At 50.4% G+C, this 18424-nt stretch overlaps 1 protein-coding gene across 1 annotated transcript; it reads right to left on the bottom strand.

Annotated features, from left to right (window-relative positions):
• Positions 1-12655: 12655 nt before the first annotated feature.
• LOC117861869 (uncharacterized) lies at positions 12656-17313 on the bottom strand. Its single transcript, XM_072294764.1, has 5 exons — positions 17172-17313; positions 16485-16973; positions 15246-15504; positions 15077-15203; positions 12656-13522 (listed from the first exon to the last, which is right to left on the bottom strand). The coding sequence occupies exons 2-5, from the start codon at positions 16958-16960 to the stop codon at positions 12888-12890; spliced, it is 1497 nt and encodes a 498-aa protein (XP_072150865.1). The 5' UTR covers positions 16961-16973; positions 17172-17313; the 3' UTR covers positions 12656-12887.
• Between the last annotated feature and the right edge of the window lie 1111 nt (positions 17314-18424).

Genomic DNA, 18424 nt, shown 5'->3' with positions numbered 1-18424 from the left:
TCTGGAGTGCCGTCGTGCTCTTGCTCACTGGATTGTCGCCAGGCCTACTATTTTTGCTTTCAGATATTTACGGAAGTCCAGCTCCGCCGGTGTGAGTGATCTTTGTTCCTGTGCTGCATCTAGGAGGAGCAAGGCTTCATTTGTGATGGCTTGTCTAAGGGCCAAATTTCCTATGGTTTGCCTTCTCCATAACTTTACTGCTTTTGCCGTTCTGATGAGCTTGACGTGTAGGCGTAAAATTGCATCTTGTGTGTTCACCTGTTGGTTCCATACCGCTTGCACCGTTTCCATGAAACCTGGCATTTCCACCCAAAATGATTCAAATCTGAACCCTTTGTAGTTTTGTCGCTCTACATCTCCAGTTAGGAAGAGTGGGCAGTGATCCGAGCCTCTTGTAGCCAGTGCCTGGAGGTCTACGTTTGGGAAGAGGAGGTGCCATTATGGCGTTCCGAAAAATCTATCTATTCTTGTTAACGTTGGATTTCCCTGCTCGTTACTCCATGTATATCTCCTACCACGCAATTCAATTTCCATCATCTGCATCTCGTCTAGGGCTTGTCTAAAACTATTCATGAGGTGCATATTGAGCCTATTGTTATTCTTATCATCAGCTTTATAGATCAGGTTAAAATCTCCTATGATTAACCACTCTTGGTGGGATCGTTCTTTTAGTCCTTTTAGCTCTTCAAGGAAGGCCAATTTTTCCTGGTCACCCTGTGGTCCATAGACGCCTGTGAGTGTCCAGGCTGTGTTGTTATCTTTCATTGTTATGGTAGTTGAGACCGTGTGCTCGGTGGTGGAGCTGTTGCTCATATCAAAGTGTTGCTGTGCCGCAGCTATGAGGATGCCACCTCTCGTGCCTATCGCAGGCAGAGTTGTATAATTCGTTGCAAACTGCGGGTCCAATGTTTCTGTTACAAGGCGTGTGTTCCACTGGCTGATCTTTGTTTCCTGTAAACAGATGATTGTTGCTCCGGTCGAGTGGACTATATTTCGAACAGTCGCTCTACTGGATGAGGTATTAAGACCTCGCACGTTCCAACACAGGATATTACAATTTTTTGAGACATGGGGAACAACAGACCAACTTGAAAAGAAACGACTTGGCTTGCTCTTATAGTGAAGCAAAGCCTGGACGGTACCCAACTGGGCTGACTCACAGCTTCTACTTGGGCCCTGGTTAACAGGTTCATCGTACAACAAGTAGGCAGTCACAGACCCCCTAGGCCACACCATCCTATTTGGGATTACATGCCAGCATAGTTCATCTAATTTTAAGACTGACATCAAAATAACAAAAGCGATTGGATTGAGGCTCAAAGCCTGTCTACACTTCCTGTGCCTGACCGATGCATCTGGGCTTGGGTTGATCCTGCTGCGCTTTTTCTTGCTTCTCGCCTGGTTGCCTTGTTCTACCAAAACTCTGATAGCCTCCATCTTGGCATCATTTATTGGTTGCGGAAGGTGTTTGGCAAGCTGATTAGTATCATGGAGATTTGTATATTTTTTCTGAGGTGACAATTCTCCCAGTTTGTTGACAAGAACCTGCTGGGCCAATTGGATTGTGTCTTTTCCTGGATTTAGCTTTGCTTTACTGGCTATTCTGGAGCTTTTCCTTTGTGTTGGTGCTGTGTGATGAGCCACTGGTGGAATTGGATTTATGCTTGGTGGAGTACTGAGCAAAGGTTCAGAAGGCTTGCCTGATACAAATTGTAGGAATGTGGCTAAATCATCTATCTGAGCCACTCTAGGAGTTGGGGTGTTTTCGGTATAGGTTATTGTGTGTATCTCTGGTTCCTGGGTGTTGTTAGGAACTGTGGGTGTCTCAAGCTCTTCACAGTCAGGGATACTCTCTGTCTCAAGTTCTTCACCGTCAGGAAAACTCTGTGTTGGGTTGCTGTACCGTTTCTGAACGAGGTGTGATTTTGGTTGCTGCAATTGGGTTGTTTTGCTCCTCACTGAGACTAAGACCTGTGCCATCAATCATCATCGCCACGCCATGATCATCTTCAAGACCTGCGCTGCTTCTTCCTCTCCTCCTTCTCGTCCCTAGCATCCCTTATCTGCATCCACAAGCGTGTGCTCTCATCAACGTGGCACTCCCTCCAGAGTCAATCCATAGTGGCCTTGTCAACCTCCATGAAGGTGCGGCGGAACACGTCCCTCGTGAGCTTCACGGACACCGCCTCAGCCAGCCTGCTGCCGTCGCGGGGCCCTACTACTCTGGACCTGGACCCGGCGATGGCGAGGGACTCCGCGCGCGCGAGCCGCTCCAGGAGGGTCTCGTCGTCGCGGAACTCGAGCTCCCAGGAGTGAGCTAGGGTCCGGCTCGTAGGTGCGCGCCACGGCCTCCCACAGCGCCCTGCCGGTGCCGTGCCATGTAGCCCGGGAGCAGGCGGTCCGAGAGCGCCCGGAGGATGTGGCCGCGGCACAGCGCGTCGTCGCGCGCCCGGAGGAAAGAACCGAAATGCAACTACATGACTCCACGTTACATTGCTCGATTTATATAGGCTCACCTTTACTTTTATGTGCAGCAAAATTTAAGAGACCTTTATGAACAAGTCTTATCTCATGCTACATAGACTTTCCTTGCTTTGAGACCAACCGCCGACGATCTTGCTACTCCGAACTTAAAGATAAAAAGATTTAGATCTAGGAGGTGGCAATGGATCTCGGGAACTATCTATTTCAAAATCATAAAATATTATAGTCCAATCTTCTTGAGCTCGAGGAGACTCAATTAAAGAGTCCTTTACCGCCGGGAATCCTATCCAGGATATTGAACCTTCCAATATCTAAAGATTAGTGCAAGTTATCTTTAACCGTCCGATTTATATAGCAGTTACTGTCCAGACTTTTTCGTTGTCCCTTTCTCCGTTCCGCTTCGTCTCGTTCCCCTCCGGATCGTCAAGGAGGCGATTCCGAAGGCAAGTCCTCCTGGTTCATTTTGGGAGGCGAACTCGAGGGCAAGCTAGGGTTTCCCATCATCGTTCGTCAACGGAGGCAACTCTTTGAGGTGAGTTAGGGTTTTGTTTTGGCGGTCGATTTCTTCAGGGATTACTTCGATCCATTTGTTTCGGCAGTGGATTTCCACTCCTGCTACTGACTCTTTTGTTCTGATATCCGTAGCTTCTTCATTCCTTTTTTAAAGATTGGTCATCAAAAGTCTGTGGTTCCGTTACCTGCAAATCTGTTCGTTCAAAAAAAATTACCTGCAAATCTGTGTAGAAAGGATGAATTTGTTGCTGGGTTCTTCGTAGGTTCTGGATTCCCAAACCGATAGGTAGCATTCGTTCCCCAATCTATGTTTCATTCGGTCCTGGTTGTGAGTCATTCGACGAATTCATGGCTGGTTTCTTTCTTAGTTTCGCTCCCCCAATCGATAGCTATGATTCGTTCCCCATTTCCCACTCAGTTGATCCTGGTTGTGTGATTCCTTGATCCTGTGGCATGTAGAACATCGATTCTTAATTAGCATGGTGAACTTTCGTACCGTGGGGAGCTCGCCTTTTCCCCTGGTTGTTTTAGTAAATCCCAACCTGTGTTACTGTACGTAGTGGTATGCATTGCTCCGTGGAGTTTTATGGGGCCATGCGGGAAAGGTGTTTGTGGAAATGAATAGACGAGCCATTATTTAGTTTTGTCAATTTTGGTTATCTAGCAACAAGTCTGATATCTTCTCCACTGTTTTTGTCCCCGCTGGACTGTGATTTGGCTTTATGTGTGCCTTCTAGGTGCGTCTCATGCTTGGTTTATGCTAGGTCGCAAAATTCTAATTACCTGCTATCTCATTCCATTGGGGTTGCTTGATAGTTCTGTTTATAATGGCCCACTTCACTAACTCCATTTTTTTAAGTTTGGTTCATTTCCCATGTTGCCCAAACAATTTTATACTTCTTAACCCTCCCAATCATGAGTGGTTCCCTAATTATTGGTTTTCCCTAATTATAGGTCTTTTCTTTGTTTGTATCAGACTTGTCTATTATGTTCTATGGTCATCATAGTTTTGTAGTATTTCTTAATGTTCCCATTGGGTTTACGTAAAGTTTTAGTTGGTGAGATTGTCACTAACAGAAGACACAATAGATACCAAGAGCCTTTGCATCGGATTCCTCTGCACTAGAATCTTAAAGTGGATTAAGGTAAGCAAGTAACATTTGTTTGACATGCACTAACATTTTTTCTATGTTTTTCTAACTGTTTTTATACTCTAACCAATATTTTTCTTGAGAATGACCAACATTTCTTTACATACACAAACATTTTCCTTTAACTTATATCTGAACACACACCAACATTTTCAGATTTTGATCAATATGTTGTAGAACATTTTTCCACACTCTCCAACAATTTATTTGACATACACCAACATTTTTCTTGATACACTAATTCAACATCTATTGATGGTTTCCAACATTTTTTTCAGCATATATCATTATATTCTTAAAACTGTTTTTCAACTACTACCAACATTTTAGAATCTGCTCAACTTATTTTTGAACGTGTCTCCAACATTTTCTTTATGTTTCCCAACATTTTTTACCTAAATCAACATTTATTGACAATTGCACACGATTTTTCCATAGTCTCCAACATTTTGTTGACCACTGTCAACAATTTTTTCATACACATGTTTTTTCTTTAACTTAATTTTTAGATATTCACCAATATTTTTTAATATTATCCAAATATTTCATTGACATATGAACATTTTTTTTACCTTATTCCGGTGATACTGACCAACAATTTATTTGACATTCGCCAACATTTTGCTTGATAGACCAACATCTCCTTTACATAATTCAACATTTTCAACATATACCAATATATTCTTAAATATTTAACCAACATTTTTCTACACTCTCCAACATTTTCCCAATAATAGCCAACATTTTTGTTGACATGCATAGAACATTAATCAGGAAGCCCAAGTCACATCACCAACATTTCTTAATATTGAACAACAATTTTTTTTGACACACTTCAACATTTTTCTATAACTTATTTTTGGACACATCACTAACATTTTTTGATATACATTTACATTTTTGTATAGCCTACTTTTGAACAAAGCACTAACATTTTCTTGATAGTGACCAACAACTTCTTGACATACATTAGCATTTTTACACAATCACCAGTTTTTTGTATACAAACAAAATTTTATAGATGTTTGCCAACATTTTTCTACACGAACCAACATTATCTTTAGAGTGATCAACATTTTCCTACATACAATAACTATTTTATTTAACTTATTTTTAGGACTCACCAACATTTTATTGATGTTGACCAACTTTTTGGACAAATACATAAAAAATTTTCTTCAGAGTGATCAACATTTTATCACATGCACAAATATTTGTGTATAACTTATTTTTGGATAAATCAACATTTTATTGATGGTTGCTAATATTTTTTGGTACACTCACCAACATTTTTCTTTGGAGTGATCAACATTTTATCATGTACACCAACATTTTTCTTTAACTTAGTTTTGAGACACTGACCAACATTTTCTTGATATTAACCAACATTGTTTCGAATACACAAACATTTTTATTCAAAGTGATCAACATTTTATCTCATACACCAACTTTTTTCTTTCCCTTATATTTTAGACACTCAACATCCTTTGTTGATATCCTGAAAACAAATTGGACATACACCAACTTTTTTATAACTTATTTTGGACACACTAATAATTGTTGATGTTATGCAACATTTTTCTAAACTCGCCAATGTTTTATACCAGGTTTGTTACAAATTTTCTTTCCATGTTTTATTTAAAGTTACCATTAGTTCTCCCTAGTTCAACATTTCTGTCTAACCACTTCAACATTGTTGAGAATCATGAGAAGATGGTCGGTCACAATTGTTGTTTCCAAAACTGACTATAATCTTACATTTATAATTAACAGGTGGAGTAACACTTCATGAGAAGATGGTAGATTTGTGAGGACTGCTCTTTCTTAGGGGGTGTTTGGCTCAAGAGGGGCTAAAGTTTAGCCCTGTCGCATCAGATATTTAGATACTAATTAGGAGTATTAAATATAGTCTAATTACAAAACTAATTACACTGATGGAGTCTAATTCGTGAGACGAATCTATTAAGCCTAATTAGTCCATGATTTGACAATGTGGTGCTACAGTAACCATTTGCTAATGATGGATTAATTAAGCTTAATAGCTTCATCTCGCGAATTAGCCTAGGGGTTCTGCAATTAGTTTTATAAATAGCTAGCTAGTACCGGGTGCAGCACCTAAACTCCACCTGAAGCTAATGGGCTTAATTAGACTTTATACTTGTATCTCTTATATACCTTCCGGAATATAAATAGGGACCCCCTTTACCACCCCTATTTAGATCACAGCTTGATTGCTCACATGCTTGTGACCTTGTAATAAAAAGACATTATTATAACTTAGATTAGTCTCAGACTCTCAGTGCAATGTTTCATTGTACAATTACCAAGATCAGGAACTAGGTAACCAACTAAGTGTCATGGGAATAAAACTCCTCTACCTGGCCCAACCCCACCATTACCGCCACCACCCCACCATTGCCGTCGTCACCCCCACCCCTACCTAGCCCTACCGGCCTCCTCCACCGCCTAGGCGGCGGCGCCACTGCCGCCGGCCTGCCGCCCCCGTGCCCACCACCTCCGTCGGGCCGTCCTGCCACCCCCGACCTTCCCTCTAGGGACGATGAGCTCAAATCCCATAACCCCTGACACCCGAACCAAGAATCCTCGAACTCCTAACCTTACCGGTGCTTACCAAAGATCACCAGAGATGGAGACGATGGGTCGCAGTAGAGGAAGGGAAAATTCAAGTGTCAGCAAGCTTCAAAATGCTCGAGTACATTTTAGCTTTCCCCAAAGGGATTTAGATCACATCTTGATTGCTCACATGCTTGTGACCTTGTAATAAAAAGATGGTATTATAATTTAGATTAGTCTCAGACTCTCAGTGTAATGGTTTATTGTACAATTATCAAGATCGGGAACTAGGTACTGTCGTTGTCAAGATTTGCGAATCGAGACTCTAGACTAGTAAATTTTTTTTATGCGCGTAAGGCTTCGGATGGTGGCGTGGGAGACACGGGGTTAGACTGGTTTGGGCCAAAGGAGGCCCTACGTCCAGTATCGGGGCTCCTCGTGTTACCCACGCGGGGTTCTGTAGTAGGGGTTACAGATGGACGAGAGAGGGAACTGATCCCAGGTCTCTTGAGTATGCTTGTGCTCTAAGGGAGTGTGAGTGTGTACTGTTTTTCTTGAGAGAAGGAGTCTGAGTCCCTCTGTCTCAAGACCCTCGGTCCTCCTTTTATAGCGCAAGAAGGAGCTCGGGGTTACAGTTGAGACAGGCGTCAGGAGGAGAGGTAGAAAGGATAAGCTAAGTAGAAAAAGAATACAAGGGGAGGGTCCCAAGGCCGCCGCTCTTGCTTCCGCCTCCGGTCCCTGTCAGCACGTCTGGTGAGGGAGGGCGATTCCTTCCCGATCTTGTCGATGATCTCCCTGGTCGCCGTCGCCGTCGAGCGTGATGATGATCCTCAGCCTCGGCACCCATGCCCGCCGGGGAGGAAGTCCGATTCTATTGCCCCGCTGATTACCGTAAGACCTGGACGTTGCATCCCTGAAACTGCCATTGGGAGCATGGGGCGCGAGAGCAAGCGATGCGCCCTCCTGTGCCATTCGGCGCAGCTCATGAGTGCTCTGTGGCGAATTAGAAGGAGCCGTGGCCACTGCAGCTCGCGCCGCACGGCCGCGCATCGGTATTCAGGACTGATTACGTTGGGGACACCGCTCCCTTTTGGCTTGAGAGGGCCGCAGCGCATTTATGGCGAGGTCGATAGGGGGACCCACGAGATCGTCATCCTGATCCTCCAGTCCGCGCCCGAGGCGAATATTCGTCTTGTGGACCCGAGCGAGTCCGACCCCCGCGCCCAGGGTCGGGCAAGGCGGAGTTTCTGTGGTGGGGGTCGGGCGCTCCCGACCTCAATCCCCTGGGTCGGGCGAGGCCGGGATGGGTCCGACCCACTACGCCCGGGGTCGGGCGAAGCGGAGCCTTGCGGCGAGGGGTCGGGCGCTCCTGACCCTGGGACCGCGGTCGGGCGAGGCGGAGTCCCGCCATCAAGGGGTCGGGATTGTCCGACCCCGGAGCCCTGGGTCGGGCGAGACGGAGTGGGATGTTCTCTGCCTCTACTGGGTCGGCGGTAATCGTAATTACCGCAGGTGGGCCTGGGCCTTCATGACTGTTGCTTTAAGCGGCATTAGGAGGTCGTTAATATTTCCCCCCAACAATAGCCCCCCGAGCCTGTGGTGGAGCAAAGATGCTCCTCCAGAGGCTTTTTTCGTCGCTCGTCGGGGATGTCTGCTCGCCTTGCAAGCTGCGGTTGATCAGGGATAGGGAGTGTTGTTGGTCCGGCTTGGCCAGGGAGTTTGATCAGGAGAGGTGTCGTGTGGATGACTTGGCGCGGGAGGACTCCTCATTGCTCTATAGGGCGCTCCCGCCTCGAGTCCTCAAATCGCGACCACACGCGTGGTCATTGGTTGCGACGCTAGCCCCCGAGCCCCCGCACGTTGCAGGAGACCGATCGGGAGGCTAGATCGGCTTTTGATCGTTACCCCTCAAGCATCCGTTCACTGGGACGGAGGGGATGAGCCATGCCATGCTATCCTCGTTGGACGAACCGTGGTGCTCGTTGAGCTGCGAACGGGTCGGTTCGACTGGAGTCCCGGTCCCCGTTCGGGGGGGTCCGGCTTGGGCCAAGCTGGTGGCGTACTCCAGATTTCGGCTGGCCAGTTCATATAGTTCCCGAGTCCGTTCGATCAGATTCGGGGGCTCTTTGCCTTTCTTCGGGGAAAAACCATGAACTTAGACGCCAGCCCGGGCTCGAACGTGAGGTCGGGATGCCCTTGGCTTTCGCTCGCCTGGGTGGTGGCCGCTAGCGGACCCGTCCCTTCTCACCCCTTGCTCGGGGGATGTCCTGGGGTGGCTGTCGAACCCTCTAGAGGGCCAGCCTTCGAACCCCTGGACCGTAATGGGCCGTAAGAGTGATTTCAGCTCTATATCCCTTTTTTACCCGGAGCGGGTCCTGGTCCGCTTGCAGAGGAAGTTGTGCGCATGACCTCCGGGAGTTGAAGCGGCAGAAAACGTCGAGCTCGTGGGGTAGGAGGCACGGTGGTCTCTGCGGTTAAAAAGAGATCATGCGTACGGTTTCTGGAGAAAGACGGAGGTGACGGGATGTACCTGACGTCGCAATAGATGCGGTCGACTCGTACTTCGTTTGCCGCGCACTCCTCATAGAGCGGAAAAGCTTTCTTCATCATCATCCTTATCTTCATCGTCATCGTCCTCATCCGTCGTCGTGCTTGAGCCCCTCCGCAGCCTTCGGGGTTCCGCCGCAGCCTTTTTCTTCTTCTGGTGAGTGAAGGCGCCTTCGTCGGCATCCTCCTCCCTCTTTGCCTTGCCCTTGGAGCGATCGAATATCGCCCCGACGGCCTCTTCGCCCGAGGCAAAGTCGGTGGCGATGTCGAGGAGCTCCTTGGTGGTCTGTGGGCCTACATGCCCCAGCTCGTGGACTAGAGATCTACAAGAGGTCCCTGCCAGGAAGGCGCCGATGACGTCGGCGTCGGCGATGTTGGAGAGCTCGGTGCACTTCCTGGAGAAGCGTCGAATGTACCCTCAGAGAGTCTCACCCGACACCTGGCGGCAGCTCCAGAGGTCCCAGGAGTTCCCGTGGTGCTTGTATGTGCCCTGGAAGTTCCCTACAAAGATCTCTCTCAGGTCGTTCCAGTTACGGATCCGACCTGACGGGACGTGTTCTAGCCAGGCTCGCGCCGAGTTGGCCAAGAACAGTGGGAGGTTGCGAATGATGAGCAGGTCATCATCCGCTCCACCGACCTGACAGGCAAGCCGGTAGTCGATGAGCCAAGGCCCGGGGTTCGTCTCCCCAGAGTATTTGGCCACATTGGTGGGCTGTCTGAAGCGCACTGGGAACGGCACGTTCAGGATGCGTGCGAAGAAGGCCCTAGGCCTCGCTGGGTTGGGGCTCGGGCTCCGATTTTCTCCACCGTCGTGGCGACCACCACGGTGTACGCGGTAGCCGCGGTCGGCTCTATCCTCCCTGACCGCACGGGAGCGCCTCCGCGCGTCCAAGGCGTCACGGGCATCGCGGATGGGGCTGACGCGGCGGGGGACGGATGAAGCCCTATTGCCCGCATGTGTTGGAGTCCGTCGAATGGGCGAGGCCCGGTTCCCCCCATGGGAGGAAGGTTGATGGACAGATCCTCCACGCCTCTTGATAGGCGCAGAGGGTGTGACCCTGCTGGCGCCGTGTGTGCGGCGTCGGGACGCGGAGCTTTCTGCCTGCTGGACTGCTGCACACTCAAGCAAGTCGCGTACCTCCTGGCGGGCCCGTCCCTCCTCGAGCATTGCCGGATCGGGGAGTCATCGGAGTAGGGCTACCGCGACGGCGACATTCTGGCTAGCGCGTGCGAAGAGTTGGGGATGACCCTCGTCTCCGCAGATGCGCCGCTGGACGTCGCGGGCTCGATGACGCGCCTTGCCCTCGTTGCGGTGGTGCTCGTCCTTCTGGTGGGGCACCGGGACCCTGACAAGGGCCTCAGTCGTAGCTGCGGCGCGCGGTGGGGGAGCGCGCTGCTTCCCTTCGGCGCCGTCGTCGTTGGATCCCTCGGAGCGCACGTCGGCCCGTGCGAGGGGTGGTGACTCTCGTCGTTGGAATCGGCGTCGTGGTTGGCCATCTGAAGCCGGTGATGTACGCGCAAAGGTCCCCTACCTGGCGCGCCAACTGTCGTTGTCAAGATTTGCGAATCGAGACTCTAGACTAGTAAATTTCTTTTATGCGCGTAAGGCTTCGGATGGTGGCGTGGGAGACACGGGGTTAGACTGGTTCGGGCCAAAGGAGGCCCTACGTCCAGTATCGGGGCTGCTTGTGTTACCCACGCGGGGTTCTGTAGTAGGGGTTACAGATGGACGAGAGAGGGAACTGATCCCAGGTCTCTTGAGTATGCTTGTGCTCTAAGGGAGTGTGAGTGTGTACTGTTTTTCTTGAGAGAAGGAGTCCGAGTCCCCCTGTCTTAGGACCCCCGGTCCTCCTTTTATAGCGCAAGAAGGAGCTCGGGGTTACAGTTGAGACAGGCGTCAGGAGGAGAGGTAGAAAGGATAAGCTAAGTAGAAAAATAATACAAGGGGAGGGTTCCAAGGCCGCCGTTCTTGCTCCGGCCTCCGGTCCCTGTCAGCACGTCCGGCGAGGGAGGGCGATTCCTTCCCGATCTTGTCGATGATCTCCCTGGTCGCCGTCGCCGTCAAGCGTGATGATGATCCTCAGCCTCGGCATCCGTGCCCACCGGGGAGGAAGTCCGATTCCGTTGCCCCGCTGATTACCGTAAGACCCAGACGTCGCATCCCTGAAACTGCCGTTGGGAGCATGGGGCGTGAGAGCAAGCGATGCGCCCCCCTGTGTCGTTCGGCGCAGCTCATGAGTGCTCTCTGGCGAATCAGAAGGAGCCGCGGCCACTACAGCTTGCGCCGCACGGCCGCGCATCGGTATTCGGGACCGATTACGTTGGGGACGCCGCTCCCTTTTGGCTTGACAGGGCCGCAGCACATTTATGGCGAGGTCGATAGGGGGACCCACGAGATCGTCATCCTGATCCTCCAGTCCGCGCCCGAGGCGAATATTCGTCTTGTGGACCCGAGCGAGTCCGACCCCCGCGCCCAAGGTCGGGCGAGGCGGAGTTTCTGTGGTGGGGGTCGGGCGCTCCCGACCCCGGTCCCTTGGGTCGGGTGAGGCCGGGATGAGTCCGACCCCTACGCCCGGGGTCGGGCGAAGCGGAGCCTTGCGGCGAGGGGTCGGGCGCTCCCGACCCTGGGACCGCGGTCGGGCGAGGCGGAGTCCCGCCATCGAGAGGTCGGGATTGTCCGACCCCGGGGCCCTGGGTCGGGCGAGACGGAGTGGGATGTTTTTCTGCCTCTACTGGGTCGGCGGTAATCGTAATTACCGCAGGTGGGCCTGGGCCTTCATGACTGTTGCTTTAAGCGGCATTAGGAGGTCGTTAATATTTCCCCACAACAGGTACCGAGCCAACTAAGTGTTATGGGGATAAAATTTCTCTCTCATTTGATGAAACTGCCCCTCATCTAAATAATATTGTGACCTTGTAATAAAAAGACATTATTATAACTTAGGATAAGAAACCTCTTAGAAGTACTCCCTCCGTTTCAAATTCGAGGTCGTTTTAGTTTTTCTAGATACATGATTTTGCCATACACATACATATACGCTTATGTCCTTGAACAACTTCAATCCAAATATAAGATCGTCCTCGAACAAGTTACAAGCGCTCTTGACTCCCTAGAAGCATGGACAGTGTTACCTTAACGGCGACGTCGACGCTGTGGAGGCGCAGGAGCACCGACTCCTTCTATCGGAGGCAGCAGGGTAGTTGATTGCAGGATGCAGGGGGCAGCAATGGGAGCTCTGCGCCTCTACCCATATTTCTACGGTTAGTAGATTTCAAAAGATAGCCTTTTGTCACCATAGGCTTCACTTTATGCATATCAACATCTCTTCCTAACATCATGACAGCGATGAACAAAATCTGAAGAAGATATCTACAACTTGATCGGATTTGAGGGCATCCTTGCTGCAACAAAACAAAATGATATCTTTACCACAACAAAAGAAATCTTAGAAAAGGCTTGATTCAGCTGATTCGGCATCTAAAGTGTTAAAGCTTCCCATTAATCAAACACTATACCAAGATTCAGATAACAGCCCCGATTGGCCTCAGGCAGTCAGGCCCCTTCTTTGAACATCCAAGGTAAGCTCACAGATAGTTGGTGCCATCACCATGCCTTGATCACCAGCGCTTCTTCTTCACAATGTGCCCCCACTTGCCGCTGATCATGATCTCCTTTTCCCGCCTAGCCACCCTTGCCTGCGTATCGTTGCGAATCCTCTCCATAGCCTGAGCAGACCTCCAGAGCCCATCCATGCTGGTCTCGTCACCCTTCATCTGCATGATGGCGTCCTCGGCCACGTCCGGAAGCTTCGAGCACACCATGTAAGCCACCAGTTCGTCGCGCGGCTCCGGAAGTCTGCATGTGGCGACGGCCAGGGACTCAGCGCGCGCCACCCGCTCCCGGAGGGTCTCGTCCTCGCGGAACTCGAGCTCCTCGAAGCTCAGCTCCCACGAGGTGGCGTCCGGTTCGTAGGTGCGCGCCACGGCCTGCCACAGCGCCCTGCCGGTGGCGTGCCGGACGTAGACCGGGAGCAGGCGGTCCGAGAGCACCGCGAGGATGTGGCCGCGGCACAGCCCGTCGTCGCGCGCCCACTTGGCTGCCTGAGAGCCGTCGCCGCCGGCCCGAGACGGGGGCTCGTCGAAGAGCACGTAGGCGACGTCGACGCTGTGGAGGAGCAGGAGCACCGACTCCTTCCACCGGAGGTAGCCGTCAGCGCCGTCCAGCAGATTGATGGGGAACGTCGCCATCGATCAAAAGCACCTGACGAGGAAAAAGATCAACGAACGATTCATCAACTGGGGGGGTATCCGTTGCTCACTTGCTCCACTGGGGCATTTGCGCGAACACTTGGCGTGCAGCGAACCTGGACGGCGATGCACAGATAGAAATGCGTAGGTGGCGGCGTACCTCAAGGGTTTTGTCGATCGACGGTGATTTTTCTTGCTCCGGAATCTGGCCGCGCGTTCTTCTCTAGCTCTCTTTTTGGAAGTGCGGCGCTCCTGCAGGCTGCAGCAGCCAGCACTCCAGCAGGGGAGTGGGGAAGTAGATAGATGTACAGGGGGCACAAAGGGGAGCATGTCTACATGGGCCGTAATGTGGCCATTTCAACTTCCGGGCCGGCGGCGGCCTGCCACCCATCAATCATGGCCTTGTGAGCCCAGATATGTAGCCCGAGGAACAGGCAAATAAAATGGCCCCAACTTCACACTAATGAATGCATCAGTAAGCCATCGATCAAATATTGTCTGGCAATATCGCTAATCCTCTCCATTTATTTATGTCACCTGCAACTGCAAGCTACTTTGTTTATGATAATCATTGTGTCCACGACTAAGAAAAATTTTGTCCTGCCCAAAAGTCAATTCATATGGCCCGCTAGGATGCACTGATTTGGCCGGTCTGCCACCATGGCCTGTAAGCCCAGATATGCAAGGAACATAGTATTGCAAAGGACTGCAGCAGGATTTTTTTTCCCCCGAAAGACACAATAATGCTGCAGAAACAGTAAGTATCGATCAAATGGATGATTTTTTTTAAAAAAAAATTCAAAACGATGATACTGGACAAGCTTATTTTAGAGTACCGCTAATCCTATTATCCTGTAAATCCATTTATTTGTTACAACTGCAAGCTGATTTCTTTATGATAATCGTTATATTGTTTCCATGACTACACATATTTTTGTTTTGTCCAAAAGTCAATTTATATGGTCATGTTCATGGCAATCATCAAGCCTTTGGATCCAAGAGAGACATGTAAGCTACCTTCTCAATTGCCACATGTCACCATAAGCTTCACTTTATGTATGTCATCCTAAGATCATGACCGCGATGAACAAAATCTGAAAAAGATATCTAGAAGTTGATCGGATTTTGAGTGCATTCTTGCTGCAATAAAACGAAATGATAGCTTTACCACAACAAAAAAAAACTTGATTCATTAGTATGGTCTTAATGTATGGTTTTATAGGGATTATTAGCCGTGAGATATCTTGGAAGTACCTTTTCTCATACGCAATTTTCTCACAACATAGTAATAATCTCGGTCACCCAAACTCACAATTTTTTTTTTACTTAGAATGGTTGATTTAAGACAACCACCGAAAACGTACGAATAACTTACAACTGGCTGGCTGGCCTCTAGCCCTCTGTTTCCGGGATATTTAACTATTTGCCACTTTTAACTATTTACCATGGTCTCCTCCAACGCCGTCGTCTTCCTCCTACGTCGCCTCTAACGCCGCCGTCTTCCTCCCGTTCCTCCTTGCCATCGCGCTCCTCTATGCGGCGTCCGTGTACTGGCTCACCGGCCTGGCTCGGTATCCTCAATGGCATGGCACACTCGTCGCCGTTGAAGAAGACCTTGGACGGGAAGCCATCTCCGGCAAGGACGTCGATGCCGGGGGTCGTCTTCTTGGTGAAGGAGAGCATCGACTGCAGCTTGCTAGGCACCGGTTAGTCGAACCCGGCATAGGCCTTGTCCATGACGACGGCGGTGAACCACTCCTGCATGTCCACGTCGCCCCAGTTGAAGAGCGTGAGCCGCGCGCTCCAGCCGCCGGCGAAGTCGGTAGCCATGTGCCAGTTGATGCTGACGCCGCAGGGCATGGGGTTGGGCACCGCGAAGCGCTTCTTGTCCGCCCACGTGAGCGCCTCCTTGGCCCGCCTCTCGAATGGCATGAGCAGCGTGACACGGCCCGTCGTGCTGCAGGACGCCGACACGGCCAGCTGCTGGCTGGCGGGGCAGCCACACGCGCATGTCCGGCTCATCGAGGCACTGGTGGTGAACGAGTATGGCGGCGCGCGCAGTGCCAGGGAGTGCCTCGCCTCGGTCGGCGGCGCGGGGGGCATGTGCTCGACGGCGCGGGGCTGCTGCGGCAGCAGGGGATGCGGGAGAGCATGCGGTGGAGGGCAACTCGGTCATTTCCCGTGCCTGATACACGGTAAACGGAGGATGTGGCGCGACACGTCAGCAAAAGTGGCAAATGTGTAGCATCATTTGTTTCGCGATGGCAAATATGTGGGAGCCAACGTAAAACTGGTAAACGAAAGAGTGACATCCGTAAAAGTGGCAAATAGTTCAATATCCTTCTATTTCCAACCTTCTAAACCAGAGGTGCAACGTCCAGATGCCCTCGCAGCGCTCAGTTAGTTGTCGCCTCGCCGGAGACGACTGAGGTTGAACAAGAACGTAAAAAAGGGTGTTTGAGACATCATTCAATGTGATCTAGGCAGTAAAATGCAATTCGCTAACAGTAGGATGACGCTCTGATTGAGCTCCATTTTCATCCATGTTAAGGATCAGGAATTCAGGATATATTTGTGCCTGGTGGTAATCACGACTTCCATCCACACCAAACATCATCCCTGAAGAATGAACGTACGTACAAGCACCATACAAGGATCTAAACCGTTAAAGCTGCCGATTAATCAAACACTATACAAGGATTCAGATAACAGCCCCGATTGCTCTCAGGCGATCAGGCCCTTCTTTGAACATCCAAGCTGATGCTAAGCTCGCAGACTGTTGGTGCCATCACCATGCTTTGGATCACATGCGCTGCTTCTTCGCAATGTGCCCCGAATTGCCGTTACTCCTGCTGCTCCTGATCCTGCGCTCCTTTTCGTGCCTAACCACCATTACCTGGGTATAATTGTCAAGCGTCTCCATATCCTGAGCAGACCTCCAGACCCCATCCATGCTGGTCTCGTCACCCGCGCACGGAAGCTTGGCGCGCACCTTGCGAGCCAACATGCTGTCGGGGTCCCAGGGAAATCCGGCGATGACCAGGGCCTCGGCGCGCGCCACCCGCTCCAGCCTCCATGAGGGTCTCGTCCTCGCGGAACTCGAGCTCCTCGAACCTCAGCTCCAAGGAGGAAGCGTGCGGTTCGTAGGTGCGCGCCACGGCCTGCCACAGCGCCCTGCCGGTGGCGTGCCGGACGTAGACCGGAAGCAGGCGGTTCGAAAGCGCCTCGAGGATGTGGCCGCAGCACAGCGCGTCGTCGCGCGCCCACTTCTTGGCTGCCTGAGCGCCGTCGCCGTCGCCGCCGGCCCGAGCCGGTGCGGGGGGGTCGTCGGAGAGCACGTGGGCGACGTCGACCATGTGCAGGCCGAGGAGCACCGACTCCTTCCACCGGAGGTAGCCGCCCGCGCCGTCCAGCGGCTTGATGGGAAAGGGGAACGACGCCATCGATCAAAAGCACCTGACGAACAAAAACATCAACGAACATTTTATCGAACTGGGGGTTCGTTGCTCACTAGCTCCACTGGGGCATTTGCACGAGCACTAGGCGTGCAGCGAACCTGGACGGCCATGAACAGATAGAAATGCGCAGGAGGCAGATGTTGATTGGGATCTGGTGGGAGAAACGAAGCGGACGCGAATCGCTGGCGGTGTATACCTCGGGGTTTTGTCGATCGACGGTGATGCTCTTGCTCCAGAATCTGGCCGCGCGTTCTTCTCTGGTGGAGAGGAGTAGATGTGCTACGCGCTTGCGGCAAAGGAGTGGTGTGGGTTTTTTTTTTTGGAGAGAGAGAGAGAGAGAGAGAGAGAGAGACGAGAGGGCAGCTGCAGCAAGGGCCAAGATGAGCCTTTTTGGAGGTCCGTTTAGATGGGCCATGATGTGGCCATTTGAACGTATGGGCCTGAGGCTTTCCTATGACCCCAGATTTGTAGCCCAAGGAACAAGCCACCATCTCTAATGCAGCAAGCCATCGATCAAATCGATGGTATATTGGAAAAGCTTATTGTCTGGTATCACTAATCCTCTTTCCATTTATTTGTGTCACCTGCAAGCTACTTTTTTTGCGACAACCATTGTTTCCATGACAATTTTTTGTCCTGTCCAAAAGTCAATGCATATTGTCATGTTCATGGCAATGATCAATAATCTAATCCACAGGTGCAAAGAGACATGTAAACAGCCTTCTTAATGCCACATGTCACCATAAGCTTCACTCTTATTCACTCTTATTCATGTGATCATGTCAACATCTCTTCCTAACATCATGACAGCGATGAACAAATCTAAGAAAGATATCCAGAAGTTGATCGTATTTGAGTGCATCCTTGCCGCGCCTCGTTGTCGACGGACATGTCACCTACCACTGAAATAATAGCTCCGTTTAAATCTTGAAATAGATTTAGAAAAATGCGAGCACTAGTGCTGAGTCGACGATTTGAATTCTGATGGGTAAGCTCTACCACAAGAAACCTTACCAGCTGAGCTATGCTCTGTTTGCATGATTAACATGATCTTGAAAGTACTTTTTTCTCATACTGCAATTTTGTTTAGATGGGTTTGCTGATCAAATGTATAGCTGACAAGTGGGGGGTATAGTATTTTTCATTGGCAGGTGCGACTGGTCACCTCTTTTAGGGCAGATACAACTACACTGTTTAGTTTAAGTCGACATCTTGTCGATGCATTGTTTGCTTTGGCATCGAGACGGTCGCCTCTCGCCTGTGAACAAGCAAGTGGAGCAAAAAAAAAGTAACAGGGAAATGATTTTCCTCTTCTTTCTGCCTTTTTGAAGGCCCGTCTGGATGGGCCATGATGTGGCCATTTGAACTTATGGGCCTAAGCCTGCCACCATCATGTCTTGTGAGCCCAGATTTGTAGGCCAAGGAACAGTCAAATGGTCCCACCCAACT

Source organism: Setaria viridis, chromosome 6, assembly GCF_005286985.2.
Source record: "Setaria viridis chromosome 6, Setaria_viridis_v4.0, whole genome shotgun sequence".
Taxonomy (NCBI): Eukaryota; Viridiplantae; Streptophyta; class Magnoliopsida; order Poales; family Poaceae; genus Setaria; species Setaria viridis.
Note: the sequence above shows the minus strand (reverse complement) of the source record. Positions and strands in the feature narration are given on the sequence as shown.

Coding starts and splice junctions, on each gene's coding strand:
- LOC117861869 (XM_072294764.1), bottom strand. CDS start 16,960: ATGGCGTCGTTCCCCTTTCCCATCAAGCCGCTGGACGGCGCGGGCGGC. Junction 15,505..16,484: donor CGCCAAGCTTCCGTGCGCGG/GTGACGAGACCA, acceptor CTGCCCCGCCAG/CCAGCAGCTGGCCGTGTCGG. Junction 13,523..15,076: donor GAGGATACCGAGCCAGGCCG/GTGAGCCAGTAC, acceptor TCAGGTGCTTTT/GATCGATGGCGACGTTCCCC.